Below are 14,941 nucleotides of genomic sequence, written 5' to 3' on the forward strand. Positions count from 1 at the left end.
TGATACCTCCATGGTGAAGTCTTCTACTTTTGGGTTATACATTTGCAATAAAGTTTCATGAAAGTCAGATTTTCAGAACAATAAAGACAGAAGGAAGACTGTTCAGAGGAAAGCTTCTGGGATAATTATTGGTATAAATTGCAAGCTTTATGAGATAGCCTCAATAATTAAAACATGCATGCACGTGAAGTAAGTAAGCAGAGTATATTGAAGAAGAGTAAAGATAACAAATACATAACACAAGAGGAAATATTTTTTCTCATAGGACTGTTTCTAGAGCCAGAGGTCCTCAACAGAGTTCTGAATAGATTGCTCAGGATTCACCTTAGAATGGGTGTTTCACAGAAACAAATGCATAGAATAATCGCTCAGTGGAAATGGGGGAGGAAAAATTTAATTACTGATGGCAGGCTGAGCTGAGACCCTTGTGTTGGTGGGCTGTTTTGGTTTTCAGATCATGCCAATGTCACAATTGAGACGTGCTCAAAATAGCAACATAAAACTCCAGCTACATTATGTTGCATATCAATCTTTACAGCTTGTGCAATATTGGACAGTATTTCCACTTGCAGGGATTAACACACACATGCAAAATCGTTCCAGTTTTGTTTTGTCATCCCCAAATACTCATACAGCCGGTGACATGATCACTAGAATCATTAAATGATATCTAACTTCTTTTTTTCCTTTTACTCCCAAAAGCTGGATTCCTGGACATTTCTAAACTTACAACTCAAGTTTCCACCAGCTGCGTTTGGAAGATACTCAATGGAGAAGTATGAGAAACTGGCTAAGATTGGGGAAGGCTCATACGGTGTAGTGTTCAAGTGTCGGAACAAAGACAGTGGCCAAGTCGTTGCAATAAAGAAGTTTCTGGAGTCAGAAGATGACCCGGTCATTAAGAAAATTGCCTTACGAGAAATCCGCATGTTGAAGGTAATTATAGAACTCTACATAAGCAAGCACCCACCTTTACATAAAAAAGGAATTCAAAGAAAGTGACACCTGAAAAAGACTGCCTGGTACATATGGTTTGCCCATTGTTGCTTCTCGCGACCCTGCATCTTTAGGGGCATAGCTTACTCAGTGAGAGTTGAGATGTGAATCTCAAATTTTCCATCTAAAAAGGAATGGATAACCAAAATTCATGATGGACTGTTTCCATGAGGAACAGGATCAGTTTGCACTAGGTGGGCATATGTCTAGAGCTGCTCAGTGGGTGAAGAATAGCGGGTTAGACTGCTACCCAGAGAGATTGCTGCTGGCTAGATTATTTACAAGCATTCGTACCATCACCTTTTTTTTTTATTTGCCAGTAGTGTGCCTGGAAATGAGACTGGTGCAGCTTTCAAAGCCTACCACTGTCAATGTTTGTGAATTCCGAACAGAAGAAAATTCGCAACCAGTCAAGGAGTAGGTCTATGGGTGCAGATTTACTACTTTTTTGGTAAACCGGGCACATCATAGAATTAAGATCCAGATCCAATTTAAAACCTCTTAGACCAAAAATTCAAAGTGACACAGTCATAGCAGACCAGATTCAGGGCCCCCAGACCCAACTACCAGACCAAGAATGCATTTGAGAGGTGTCACACCATAAACATCGCTACTGAAGCTACGCCCCTGCTCTTTGCATGTGGGCCTGGCAGTTCTCAAAGGGAACTCATGGTATGCTCATGGTCAAAATAGCCTGATCACTTATTGTGAATGTATTTTCACTGATGTACTCTTTTTCCTCTCTGTTACAAGAAGCCTGGTTGTTAAATCGGTGCAGGTCTCCATTCCAAGTCTAAATATGATTATATCACTGTGCGAACAGACAAATTTTATTGAAAGTTATAGTTTTTAGAAACATTCATTGCTCACCCACCAACGATAATGCCATTAGTGAACTAAGAAGAACATATTTCCTTAGTAAATCCTAATTCTGGCCTAGATTCTTATTATAGATGGAGCAACATTATAGTCAAAGGTACCTGTACAAGTCCAAGTTTGAATTTTGGGTGCCTGTAATGATGAATGCCCTAAACTCTGCAGTATTGTTTAAGCTTCTGACTACATGGCAGATGGCTGTTACTGTGCCAGTATACCAGAAAGGAAATAGGCCGGACCCCCAATGCTATTGTCCAATCTCTGTGTTGGACTCTGCCGTTAAAAACGTTGGACTTATAGTCCTGCAGGAGATCTTGGCCTGGACTGGGGCTTCCAACTTAAAGTCCCCCTTCCAATATGGCTTTAGGGAGGGCCTAGGCACTCAGGGGCAGTGCCTTAATCTTATGTTGCCTATTAGTAAGTATACAATAGCCAAGAAGGGAGTGCTACATCTTTCCTTTATGAATTGAATTCCCCCTTTGACCGGATAAACCGGTCTAAGCTTTGGGAATTCCTTGCAGAGATGAGCTTGGAATCAGACTTCATAAATTTTCTTACAGCCCTTGATGTGGACTCGAGGGCTTGCGTTGGTATGGATCCAAGGAGAGTGTGCTGATATGTTTGAGTTACAACTGGGAGTCTGCCAAGGATGCTTGCTGGCAGCAGTTTTGTTTTTATCACATAATAATGACCTAAATAATCATCTATCTTCATTAGGCAAAGACATGCCAATTCCTAAATAAAACTCCAGACAGCAGCTCTCTGATAAACAGATAATGCTGTTGTCCTTTTTTGAACATTTCGGCTTTAAGTGTCTTATTGATAAATGTGTAACCTACATTGATGAAAGATTGAATGAATGAATGAATGAATGAATTGTGTGGTTTTATAAAGAACAACAGCTGCTCCAGGGGTGTCCCTGTTCTATTTGCGGGTAAAAGTAAACAGAGGAACTAGTTATACTGTCTAAGAGGGAGACAGGGGGGCGCATTCACAGTACTTTAAGGAAATTCGTTTTTAACTGGGCGGTGAACATTGTCTCTGTCAGTATATGCCTAAAATAATCAGGAAGCAGATTCCACAATGTAGGTGCCAGATAGCAGAAGTTCCTTTCTACAGCTCCGAGTTTATATATTCTTGGAATGGCTAAAAGATTTTGGTGGACAGAGAGTAACTTTTTGTGGTGTTGATATCTTGTCACTGTGTTCTGAATGGAGCTCAGCTCTAAAGGTGATTAAAGGTGCTTTAAGTTAAATTCTTTGGCTGATGGGGAGTCAATGACGTGCTTTCAGTCCCTTTCGAATAGAGTTGTATTATGGGACATTCAGGACTATGCATTGTAGTCTGTTTACAAACCCTCAAGGGGCCTCAAGGTGCAGGACATTTGCGTAATCCAGCTTGGCAGTTATTAGGGCATGTGTTACATTTGCGTGTATTTGTTGCTAGAAAATGAAAAGTTTTCTGGAGAGATTTCAATAGTGCATAACATTATCCGATCGTGGCATTGACTTGTGGTTTAAGAACAGTGAGGTATTGTTAGACCTGGCATCCTTGGCGTGGTTTCCCCTGACTTTCTAATCTCTACCTCCTATGTTGTTGATTCAATGCTGGATAATGTTTTGCTGGTTTAGATGCTTTGGGCACTTTCCCACTGGTGATCAGTGCCAAAGTGCTAGTGCTCCTAGTAAGGCCTGTACAGATGTAAGGGACATGCTGCAGTAGTGGATTACTGCCAAATTCGTTTTTCACTGTAGCAAGGCTACCTTGCCCATAGGACAGAATGGAGGGGGCCCATGGGGACCTGCCTATCTTCCTCCAGGAACAAGATAGAGAATCCAAACTTGGTTTCTCAGGACTCAGAAATTCATAATACATCTTTTAGCCTGGGTGGTTTTTGAATGTGGTGTCTGAAAATAGCACTTTTAAAAAGTGACTATTTTTCTGTCCAGTCTGCCTGTGGGCCTGCCTGGGTGTGCGAGTTCGAGGGAGTGTGACAGGATCTGGGAAAACTCCAGCGGTGGGATGATAGCTGGCTGCCCTGAAGGTTAGAGGGAGGAGTGGTGCTGGGCTGTACCCTGCCTCTTGAGTTACCGGCTCCCCTGTCTGCTGGATGACGGATGTCCCTTCCTCCCGGCTTCAAAGGAGAAGATTCCCCAGGACCGAGAGACTCCCACCGCCAGAGCCTGGACAAGGGCGACCCGTGCTTAAATCACAAAACCTCAAAGGCATCAAAGACAATTTTCTGTATAAAGGAAAGACCCGTGTACTTTAGAATCAGACTACTTCTGACCGAAGAGGAGACGCCCTGCTGAAGAGGACACCGTAAAAAGACCCCAGGAACCGTGCTGCCATTGCTGTGTGTCTGGAAGCTGACCTGCTGTCTTGTCTTGTCCTGCCTAAGAGGGACCGTTGGGACTGTGCTGTGTGCTTTGTCCCCCTCCTACCAGAAGAACTCTCCAAGGGCTAGAAGAAGATCTAGCCTTCTGGCCCCAGAGTCCAGGGACAAAGAAACTCTGCCGTGGTCACCGCCTTCCCCCCCTTCTTGCTGTGTGCGGGGGAATGACTTGTTGGTGACTGGAAGTGCCGAGGGAGAGAGGGTGCTGCGGGAGCTCGTGGGCTCGTATCCTCCCTCCCCAAGCTCGAACTACAGACAGCATCGCCAGAGCTCAGGAGGCCTCCCTCCTGCCACTAAATAGGAGCACAGTGGGCCCCTGACTCTGCTTGCGAAAACCCGGAGTCCCCCGGTGCCCCCAACATCGAGATCTGCTAGGCACCGGGAGCCGCGAAGTGAAGAGGAGGCTCGCCCAGATCGCCGCGCTGGGATTGGACAGCGGGCTCTGACATCACCGCCGAGATTTCCTGAAGCCGCGAAGGGATTGGATGGCGGCCCGCTGCGTCATCGGCGAGCCGCGCAGGGATTGGCTGGCAGCCTACCTCACCCCGAGAAGGAGCGTGGATTGTCTCAGCAAGCGAGGAGGAGTACCGGTCCCTCGAGACCCGGGAGACAAGCCGCCTGCCGCTCCCCCCCCCCCAGGTAACGCTCGAGTGTGAGACCAGTGCGAGCACATCCACCTGGGGGGGAGAGGGAGGCCCAGCGTGTGTGCCTCGCCCGCGTCAGCCGGCGAGGGAATACTCCATCACTAAGCCCCTCCCCGCACCCTCGTACTGGCACCAGAGTGTCCCCATAAAGAGAGGGGCAGTCCCTTTTGACCACAGACTGCTCGGGGTGAATTATGAAGTGCCCAAAATCTTTTGCAACAGACTCGTTTTTACTGTGGGAGAACACTTTCCACAAGGAGAACACTTTTGTTTTAAGAAGACTATTTTTATGTTGGTTTATGTCCATTTTAAGTCTGCCTAAGAACATATAAAAATATGATTTTTATATTATACCAGTGTGGTGTCCGTTTGTGGTGTTCCCTCTAATTACTGTGAGTGTTGGCGCAAATACTTTACACATTGCCCTGGAGATAAGCCTGTCTGCTCTGCCAAGCTACCAAGGGGGTGAGCAGGGATTATCTTTTGACGTACATCCACCTTGCCTTGACTGGAGGAGAGGGTCCCTAGTTGGTCAGAGGCCGTGGCCCTACCAAGTATGGACCCCCAATTCTAACATTGGTGGTGTAGCGGTGGGATGAGGACGTGTGTTTGCGCCTGACCTACAGTGATTGGTGAGCACCACTAGTTTATTGCAGACCTACATAACCACATACCGAATTATTGGCTCCTGGTTCTATTTTTTAATTTCCGTGAAGAACCATGTCACCGCCCAGTGAAAAGGCGCCAAATGAGAAGGAAACCAGTACATAGGGAGAAGTTGAGTTTGACATTGGAGATCTGTATTCCTATCACAAGGATGCTCTCAGGAAGTACTGCAGAGACTTTGGGTGCTCCGTTAAAAGCGGCTCTAGGAAGGACGAGCTGCAGGAAGCCTTAAAGGTCTGGTGGGAGGCCAAGGAGGCCGCAGGGACAGGTGGTGCAGAGACGGAGAATCCACCAGGGAATGGCTTTGGAGCAAATGATCTGCCAATAGGCGGACCAGCCCCAAGTGTTGGCAGCACCCATTCCAGCAGGGGTCTCTCCCCGGAGGAAATTCAAGAGAACCAGAGGGTGCGGGAACATGAGCTAGAAGTCCTGAGGCTCAAGGCCCAGATGGAAGAAAAGAAGTTACTTCTGGCCCATGAGGTGAGCATGAGAGAACTGGAACTAAAATCTAAGCAGTGGGGGTCACGTTCAAATGGTGGCAGCGTACAGCCAGTGCATGGGCCTAGGGTATACCTCCCCAAGGACATAGTTCAGAATTTTCAGAGGGGGGAGGATATCTATGCGTGGTTCACAGCCTATGAGATTGCTCTTAAGATGGGTATGGTGCCTATGGAGGATTGGGGGGCGGGCCTGTGGAAGCATTCTGAGGCTTCTGGGAGGGATGTCCTCTCACCCTTAGAATTGGCAGGCAAGATGACCTATCCCCATATGAAGGAGGCCCTATGCCTCAGGTATGGGCTTACCCCAGAGCAGTATAGACAGAAGTTTAGGAACTTTAAAAAGTTAGAGTCCAGTACATGGGTGGAGTGTGTGAATCTGTATACGCGTGCATTGGAAGGTTGGATAAAGGGCAGCAAGGCAACTGATTATGAGGGGTTGTTCCATTTAATTAGTTGGGAGAACTTGAGCAGTCTATGTGTTCCAGAGCTGCGCCAGCATCTTTTGGATAGCAAGTTAACTGATCCCAGGGAGCTTGCTAAGGAGTCGGACCGCTGGACCAGCACCAGGGTCCACAAGGGGAGCGTGGTTACCACAGCCAAAGTTAGACAGGGTCCCCAGCAAAAGAGTGGGGGGACACAGGTAACAAGAAGGAGTTCCCTAAAGGGCCCCAAAACAGTTCAGCTGCAATGGAGTCCCCATCCCCCCAGTCCCGGGCACCCCCACCCCCTAAGGGAGGGCGTACCTTTCAAGGCCCCATTAGGTGTTACAACTGTAATGGGAATGGTCACATTGCCCTGAGGTGCCCCCAGAAAGCCCCCACACCCCCGGTTGCTCCCAAACCTAGTTTGGTGAGTGTAAACTTGGGGGAGGAGTTAATACCTAGTGGGAAGGAGGAGCTGGCAGTGATGACCCTGGTCTCTTTAGGAGACCGAGACATGGACCAGGAAAGCGACCTGCCGGACAACACTAAAAAATACCAGCAGTGGGTGCCCGTCAACGGTAGGGAGGTGGAGGCTCTTAGTGATACAGGAGCAAGTGTGACATCTGTCAGGTGTCAGTGGGTCCCTGAGGAGCAGGTTATCCCAGATGTACTTCACCCGGTGGTGGCCGCTGACAACTCGGTGCGCCTTTGCAAAATGGCGCAGTTTCCCTTTGAGTGGGGGGGGGGTCTCAGGCCCCTTGCGAGTTGTGGTGAGGCCCGCCATGCCTGTGGACTGTCTGTTAGGCAACGACCTGGAGAGTTCCCCCTGGAAGGAGGTGGAACGCAAGAGACATCTGGAGATGGTGGGGTGTCCTGAGTGGGCCTGTGTGACCACTCGGGCCATGGCCGCCAGTGAGGGTGGTCAAGCAGACCTGGAGCCTGAAACAGTGGCCCAGGTACCTGCCCAGAGGAAGGGGGGCAGGGGGCGTGGGAAACCAGCCCCGGCCGTTCCCACGGTCCAGGAGGAAGCAGACCCGGAGGGGGATGCCTTGGTACCTACAGGGGAACAGGTAGCCGAACTGGGAGACTTGCCTGAGCTGACCCATTGGCAGCAAGAAGGGGGTCCCTCCAGGGAGGAGTTCTGGAAGGCGCAGAAAGAGTGCCCTTCTCTTATTGGTATGCGGCAACAGGCTGCAGACCAGGCGGGTGGCGGAGAGTCGAAACACCATCTCATCTATTGGGAGGATGGGTTGTTGTATAGTGAGCCTAAGGTCACTGAGCCTGGTGCAGCCCGTGTGCTGGTGGTGCCTGAGCGCTTCAGGACCTTCCTACTGGGTCTGGCCCATGACGTACCTCTCGCAGGACATCTGGGACAGGACAAGACCTTTCAGCGGCTTGTCACCCATTTCTACTGGCCCCAGATGAAGAAGGACGTGGGAACTTTTTGTAGGACTTGTCAGACTTGCCAGGCCAGTGGCAAAAGTGGAGGAAAGTGCAAGGCACCCCTCCAACCCTTCCCTGTGGTCAGCACCCCTTTTGAACGGGTGGGTATAGACATTGTGGGGCCGCTGGAACTCAAGACAGCCCTAGGCAACAGGTTCATCCTGGTCTTGGTGGACCATGCAACCCGGTACCCGGAATCTGTCCCTCTCCGGGCAATCACAGCCCCTGTGGTGGGCCGTGCATTGATGGGGATCTTCCCCCGTGTGGGATTCCCCAGGGAGGTGGTATCCGACAGGGGGACCAACTTCATCTCTAAGTACATGAAGTCCTTGTGGGAAGAGTGTGGGGTAACTTATAAGTTCACCACTCCTTACCACCCTCAAGGGAATGGTCTGGTGGAGAGATTCAACCGGACCCTCAAAGGCATGATAATGGGCCTCACAGAGCCTATGAGGCGGAAGTGGGACGTCTTCCTACCCTGCCTGTTGTTTGCCCACCAAGAGGTGCCCCAGAAGTCTTTAGGGTTCAGTCCCTTTGAGCTTCTGTACGGTCACCCTGTGAGAGGACCTCTGAGTCTGGTGAAGGAGGGTTGGGAGAAATCCCACGGTAGGACCCCTCAGGACGTGTTCAGCTATGTGCTGGCCATCCGCAATCAGACCCAACGCTTCAGGAAACTTGCTCAAGCAAACCTAGAAGCCAGCCAGGACGAAATGAAAAGATGGTATGACCAGAATGCCACTCTGGTCGAATTTCAACCTGGACAGAAGGTGTGGGTGATGGCGCCCGTGGAGCCTTGTGCGCTCCAAGATAAGTGGACGGGGCCATATGAGGTGGTGGAGCGCAAGAGCGAGGTAACTTATCTGGTTGACTTTCAGTCGCCCAGGAACCCTTTGAGGGTCCTGCATGTGAACCACCTCAAACCTCACTTTAAGAGGTCGGATGTCACCATGCTCCTGGCTACGGATGAGGGGATGGAGGAAGAGAGTGATCCTCTTCCTGACCTCCTGGCAGCCAAGGAGCAACATGGGTCAGTGGATGGGGTGGTTCTCTCGCCCACCCTGACCCCAGAGCAGCAGGAAGAGTGTCGCCAGGTGTTGGGACAGTTTGCATCCCTGTTTTCCATGACCCCAGGAGTCACCAATTGGTGCGTCCATGATGTGGACACTGGAGATAGTCCCCCGGTGAAACAAAAGTTTTACAGGGTGGCAGACAAGGTCAGGGCCAGCATCAAGGAAGAGGTTGCCAAGATGTTGGCGCTAGGGGTGATTGAGCCATCCAGCAGCCCGTGGGCTAGCCAGGTTGGTCTTAGTACCAAAGGCTGCTGCGCCCGGTGCCACCCCAGAACTCAGGTTTTGTGTGGACTACCGGGGGCTCAATGTGGTCACCAAGACTGACGCCTACCACATCCCCCGAGCTGATGAGCTGGTGGACCGGTTGGGGGCTGCCAAGTATCTCAGTACATTTGATTTGACTTCTGGGTACTGGCAGATTGCCTTAACTGAGGGGGCAAAGGAGAGGTTGGCGTTTTCAACACCCGAGGGGCACTTCCAGTTCAGAGTCATGTCCTTTGGTTTAAAGAACGCCCCTGCCACCTTCCAGCGGTTGGTCAACCGGGTACTGGCCGGGCTGGAGCAATTCAGCGCCGCCTATCTGGATGACATTACTGTGTTCAGCTCCCTTTGGGAGGAACACCTGCAACACCTATGGGAAGTGTTGAAAGCTCTGCAGAGTGCAGGCCTCACTATCAAGGCCAGTAAGTACCAGATAGGGCAGGGATCTGTGGTGTACTTGGGACACCAGGTAGGGAGCGGCCAGGTGGCGCCCCTACAGGCAAAGATTGATACCATTCTGGATTGGGAGCCCCCCAAGACCCAGACAGAGGTGAGAGCCTTCTTGGGACTCACCGGGTATTACCGGAGGTTTGTCAAAGGGTATGGCACCATTGTGGCCCCCTTGACAGGGCTGACTTCCAACAAACAGCCCAAAAAGGTGATCTGGAATGATGCCTGTCAGGCAGCATTTGAAACCCTGAAAGCTGCCATGTGCACCGCACCCGTGCTCAGAGCCCCTGATTTCTACAAGGAATTTGTGGTGCAGACAGAAGCTTCAGAGCATGGGGTGGGAGCAGGGCTCTCCCAGCTGAATGAAGAGGGTTGGGACCAACCTGTGGTCTTCATCAGTAGGAGGCTACTCCCCCGGGAGCAAAAGTGGAGCACAATTGAAAGGGAAGCTTTTGCTGTGGTTTGGGCACTGAAGAAGCTAAGGCCCTATCTATTTGGGACTCACTTCCGAGTTCAGACAGACCACAGGCCCCTCAGATGGTTGATGCAGATGAGGGGGGAGAACCCGAAACTGTTGAGGTGGTCGATCTCCCTACAGGGGATGGACTTTACGGTGGAACACCGGCCTGGCACAGAACACGCCAATGCTGACGGTCTGTCCAGATTTTCCCGCCTTAGCGATGAGAACTCCCAAGGGGTTGGGTAGTTCCCCTCACTTTCAGCTGGAGGGGACACATGTTAGACCTGGCATTCTTGGTAAGGTTTCCCCTGACTTTCTAATCTCTACCTCCTATGTTGTTGATTCAATGCTGGATAATGTTTTGCTGGTTTAGATGCTTTGGGCACTTTGCCACTGGTGATCAGTGCCAAAGTGCAAGTGCTCCTAGTAAGGCCTGTACAGGTGTAAGGGACATGCTGCAGTAGTGGATTACTGCCAAATTCGTTTTTTCACTGTAGCAATCCTACCTTGCCCATAGGACAGAATGGAGGGGGGGGGGGCATGGGGACCTGCCTATCTTCCTCCAGGAACAAGATAGAGAATCCAAACTTGGTTTCTCAGGACTCAGAAATTCATAATACATCTTTTAGCCTGGGTGGTTTTTGAATGTGGTGTCTGAAAATAGCACTTTTAAAAAGAGACTATTTTTCTGTCCAGTCTGCTTGTGGCCCTGCCTGGGTGTTCGAGTTCGAGGGAGTGTGACAGGATCTGGGAAAACTCCAGCGGTGGGATGATAGCTGGCTGCCCTGAAGGTTAGAGGGAGGAGTGGTGCTGGGCTGTACCCTGCCTCTTGAGTTACCGGCTCCCCTGTCTGCTGGATGACGGATGTCCCTTCCTCCCGGCTTCAAAGGAGAAGATTCCCCAGGACCGAGAGACTTCCATCGCCAGAGCCTGGACAAGGGCGACCCATGCTTAAATAACAAAACCTCAAAGGCATCAAAGACAATTTTCTGTATAAAGGAAAGACCCGTGTACTTTAGAATCAGACTACTTCTGACCGAAGAGGAGACACCCTGATGAAGAGGACACCGTAAGAAGACCCCAGGAACAGTGCTGCCATTGCTGTGTGTCTGGAAGCTGACCTGCTGTCTTGTCTTGTCCTGCCTAAGAGGGACCGTTGGGACTGTGCTGTGTGCTTTGTCCCCCTCCTACCAGAAGAACTCTCCAAGGGCTAGAAGAAGAGCTAGCCTCCTGGCCCCAGAGTCCAGGGACAAAGAAACTCTGCCGTGGTCACCGCCTTCCCCCCCTTCTTGCTGTGTGTGGGGAATGACTTGTTGGTGACTGGAAGTGCCGAGGGAGAGAGGGTGCAGCTGGAGCTCGTGGGCTCGTATCCTCCCTCCCCAAGCTCGACCTACAGGCAGCATCCCCAGCTCAGGAGGCCTCCCTCCTGCCACTAAATAGGAGCACCGTGGGCCCCTGACTCTACTCGCGAAAACCCGGCGTCCCCTGGTGCCCCCAACATCGAGATCTGCCAGGCACTGGGAGCCGCGAAGTGAAGGGGGGGCTCGCCCAGATCGCTGCGCTGGGATTGGACAGCGGGCTCTGTCATCACCGCCGAGATTTCCTGAAGCCGCGAAGGGATTGGCTGGCGGCCCGCCGCGTCATCGGCGAGCCGCGCAGGGATTGGCTGGCAGCCTACCTCACCCCGAGAAGGAGCGTGGATTGTCCCAGCAAGCGAGGAGGAGTACCGGTCCCCCGAGACCCGGGAGACGAGCCGCCTGCCGCTTCCTCCCCCCCAGGTAACGCTCGAGTGTGAGACCAGTGCGAGCGCGTTCACCTGGGGGGAGAGGGAGGCCCAGCGCGTGTGCCTCGCCCGCGTCAGCCGGCGAGGGAATCCTCGATCACTAAGCCCCTCCCCGCACCCTCGTACTGGCACCAGAGTGTCCCCATAAAGATAGGGTCAGTCCCTTTTGACCACAGACTGCTCGGGGTGAATTCTGAAGTGCCCAAAATCTTTTGCAACAGACTCGTTTTTACTGTGGGAGAACACTTTCCACAAGGAGAACACTTTTGTTTTAAGAAGACTATTTTTATGTTGGTTTACATCCGTTTTAAGTCTGCCTAAGAACATATAAAAATATGATTTTTATATTATACCAGTGTGGTGTCCGTTTGTGGTGTTCCCTCTAATTACTGTGAGTGTTGGCGCAAATACTTTACACATTGCCCTGGAGATAAGCCTGCCTGCTCTGCCAAGCTACCAAGGGGGTGAGCAGGGATTATCTTTTCACGTACATCCACCTTGCCTTGACTGGTGGAGAGGGTCCCCAGTTGGTCAGAGGCCGTGGCCCTACCAAGTATGGACCCCCAATTCTAACAGGTATCAATTTTGCCACTCAGGTTTTTGGCCACGGTGTGAGAGGCAGGGACAACATCCAATCTGCCACTGCCAAAAGGTAGCCTTGAAAATTGGCTATCGCAGAGTTGTCTAAGTTACAGAAGGCAAGCATCAATTGGGTGTTGTCTGCAATGCCTTGTGTCACCATTGCATGCGGGGCCATATAGATGTTGAATAAGGTGGGGCTGAGCCCAGAGGTATCCCACTGTCTACTTTTTTCAATTCTAATGTATAAGGGGGTAGGTAAATTGCTTGCTGTCTGCCCGTAAGGAAGGACTTTACCCACTTCCAGACAATGCTAGTTATGCCTATTTCTTCCAGTCACCGCTGCAGAATCTCATACAGAATATCAAATGCGGCCGATAGGTCGAGTAGGACTGATATTGATTCATTGCATTAGTCGAGCTGGGTTTGAATGAAGTCTTTTACTACAAGAAGTGCTGGTTCTATACTGAATCCAGCTCGAAAGCTAGACTGGGAGGGGTGTAAACAGTTATTCTGGACTATAAGCTTAGTGATTTGTCTATTAAACCCAAGTTTCTAACATTCTCCCCATTGTCGGAAGTAGGGAGATAGGCTTATAGTTGCTTGGGTATGAGGATCCAAGTTTGCCTTTTTTTCAATAAAGGGAGCACCATTGCTTTTTTTTTATTTTGTGGGAACGGCTCCGGATTCTACTGTAAGAATAAACCATTGATCTGGGGCTTAAGAGCATTCACTGTTTGCCGTTCTATGTGTGGAAGGAAGACACTTAGTGGTGAGCCAGATCTAGCTTGAAGGATAACCCTTTCTCAAACCTCCAATGACATATTATCGAAGGTAGTTAGCTGTTGCCTGATGCCTTGAGGCTTTTGTGGTGACCTGGACGAATCATTTTTCTGGCTGTCTTTAAATTGGGGATAAATCTTTATCATGGAAAAAGCAAGACAGACTGTCAACAAAGTTTTGGGAGGTAGGTGCGGGTTGTTCACCTGGTTTAGGGTTCAGGAAGGGATCTACAATTTTAAATATGGCCGTGAAATAGTGGCGTAAAGTGCAGTGGTGCAAAGTAGTTGGTGTAGGTACAGTGGCGTAGGGTGCATTGGTTTTGTAAGTAAGTAAGTAATTTTCTTGGTTTAGTGAGTTAAAACTCACAATATAAAAGGCATAGCCAATACGTTTTAAAGAAAACCACTCAAAATCCGTCCTTCTTTCAATTTGTAAAGCAAGATATCAATTATGTCAAAGTATACATTATTTTACGTTGAGCTTGGTAATAATACCATGTGAATGGAGAACCTCACCCAGTTCTGATGTCAAGTTTTAGATTTTAAAAGTCATTGTAGGCTTAAAGTGCCTGTACTTCTGGATGTAAACATGGACTGCACAGTCTATGCAACTAATCACATGACCGGGTCGAATGTGCCAAAAAAGTGACCCAACATTTGTGTTTGGTTTTAAGTAAAGTGGTTTTTAGTGAATTGACATAGAGTGCAGGGGTTTATATTAGAGTGGCGTAGAGTGCAGTGGCATAAAGTAGTGCAGCATAGAGTGCCGTGGCAAAGAGTGGAGTGGAGTGGAGTTGCATAGCATTGAGTGCAGTAGCATGAAGAGTAGTGGCGCAGAGCAGATTGTTTCAGAGTAGAGTGAAGGGGTGCAGGATAGAGTATGGTGGTGCTGGGTAGAGTGCAGTGGCATAGGGTATTGGCTTAAAGTTCAGTGACTCAGTATTGATTGCAGTGGCGCAGAGTGGAGTAGAGTGGCATAAAGTTCAGTGGCATTGATTGCAGTGGCGTAGAGTAGATTGTGCAAAAAAAGTGATAGAATGCACACCTTGTTTTGTCGTGATATATCCATTTTGTCCACAATGATGATTATAAAACGCGTGCTTACTGGGTTCACGCCTTGCCCCAATGGCGCGCTGATAAATGACCATATTGATGGAGCGTGGTACGCCCCAAAGACCAGTCGCACAGCGAAATCATGAGTGTTCCATAATACTCCAATTCAAGAAAATTATCCATTTTACTTCGTTTAAATTATTCTTTATTCCAATCTTTAGATGCTTCATCTGTTTAAATCCACATATAAGGTTACATGTTTTTTCAAAAGCTTCAAATGCCCATGATGTGCCCATCCAGACCTCTTTGAAGAGCATGACGAAAACGCATAATACATCATGAATAGTATTCCTTGTTCCAACCCAATGCATCTCGGACTTAATTTAGCCCATCTTCAAGGGTAACTGCAAGTTTAAATTTGAAAACCACCATTACTGCTGTTATTTTTCAGGAAAAATATGACAAAATCTGTGCTACCCTGGTTTGAACCCAACTTAACGTGAAACAGACTGCCCCCTCCCCTCTCTGTATTATTTAATTCTAAACCACCCGCCCTAAAAA

The 14,941-nt window shown here is 49.4% G+C and overlaps 1 protein-coding gene across 1 annotated transcript in view; it reads left to right on the forward strand.

Moving 5' to 3' along the window:
- LOC147685432 (cyclin-dependent kinase-like 4) overlaps positions 1–14,941 on the forward strand; it is an 892,274-nt gene that overhangs the window by 120,882 nt on the left and 756,451 nt on the right. Inside the window, exon 2 of the mRNA XM_086941335.1 lies at positions 703–936. Within this exon, the coding sequence (XP_086797461.1) occupies positions 769–936 (168 nt within the window). The 5' untranslated portion in view covers positions 703–768. The remainder of the gene's footprint in view (positions 1–702; positions 937–14,941) is intronic.

This window comes from Lissotriton vulgaris, chromosome 10 (assembly GCF_964263255.1).
Source record: "Lissotriton vulgaris chromosome 10, aLisVul1.2, whole genome shotgun sequence".
Lineage (NCBI taxonomy): Eukaryota > Metazoa > Chordata > Amphibia > Caudata > Salamandridae > Lissotriton > Lissotriton vulgaris.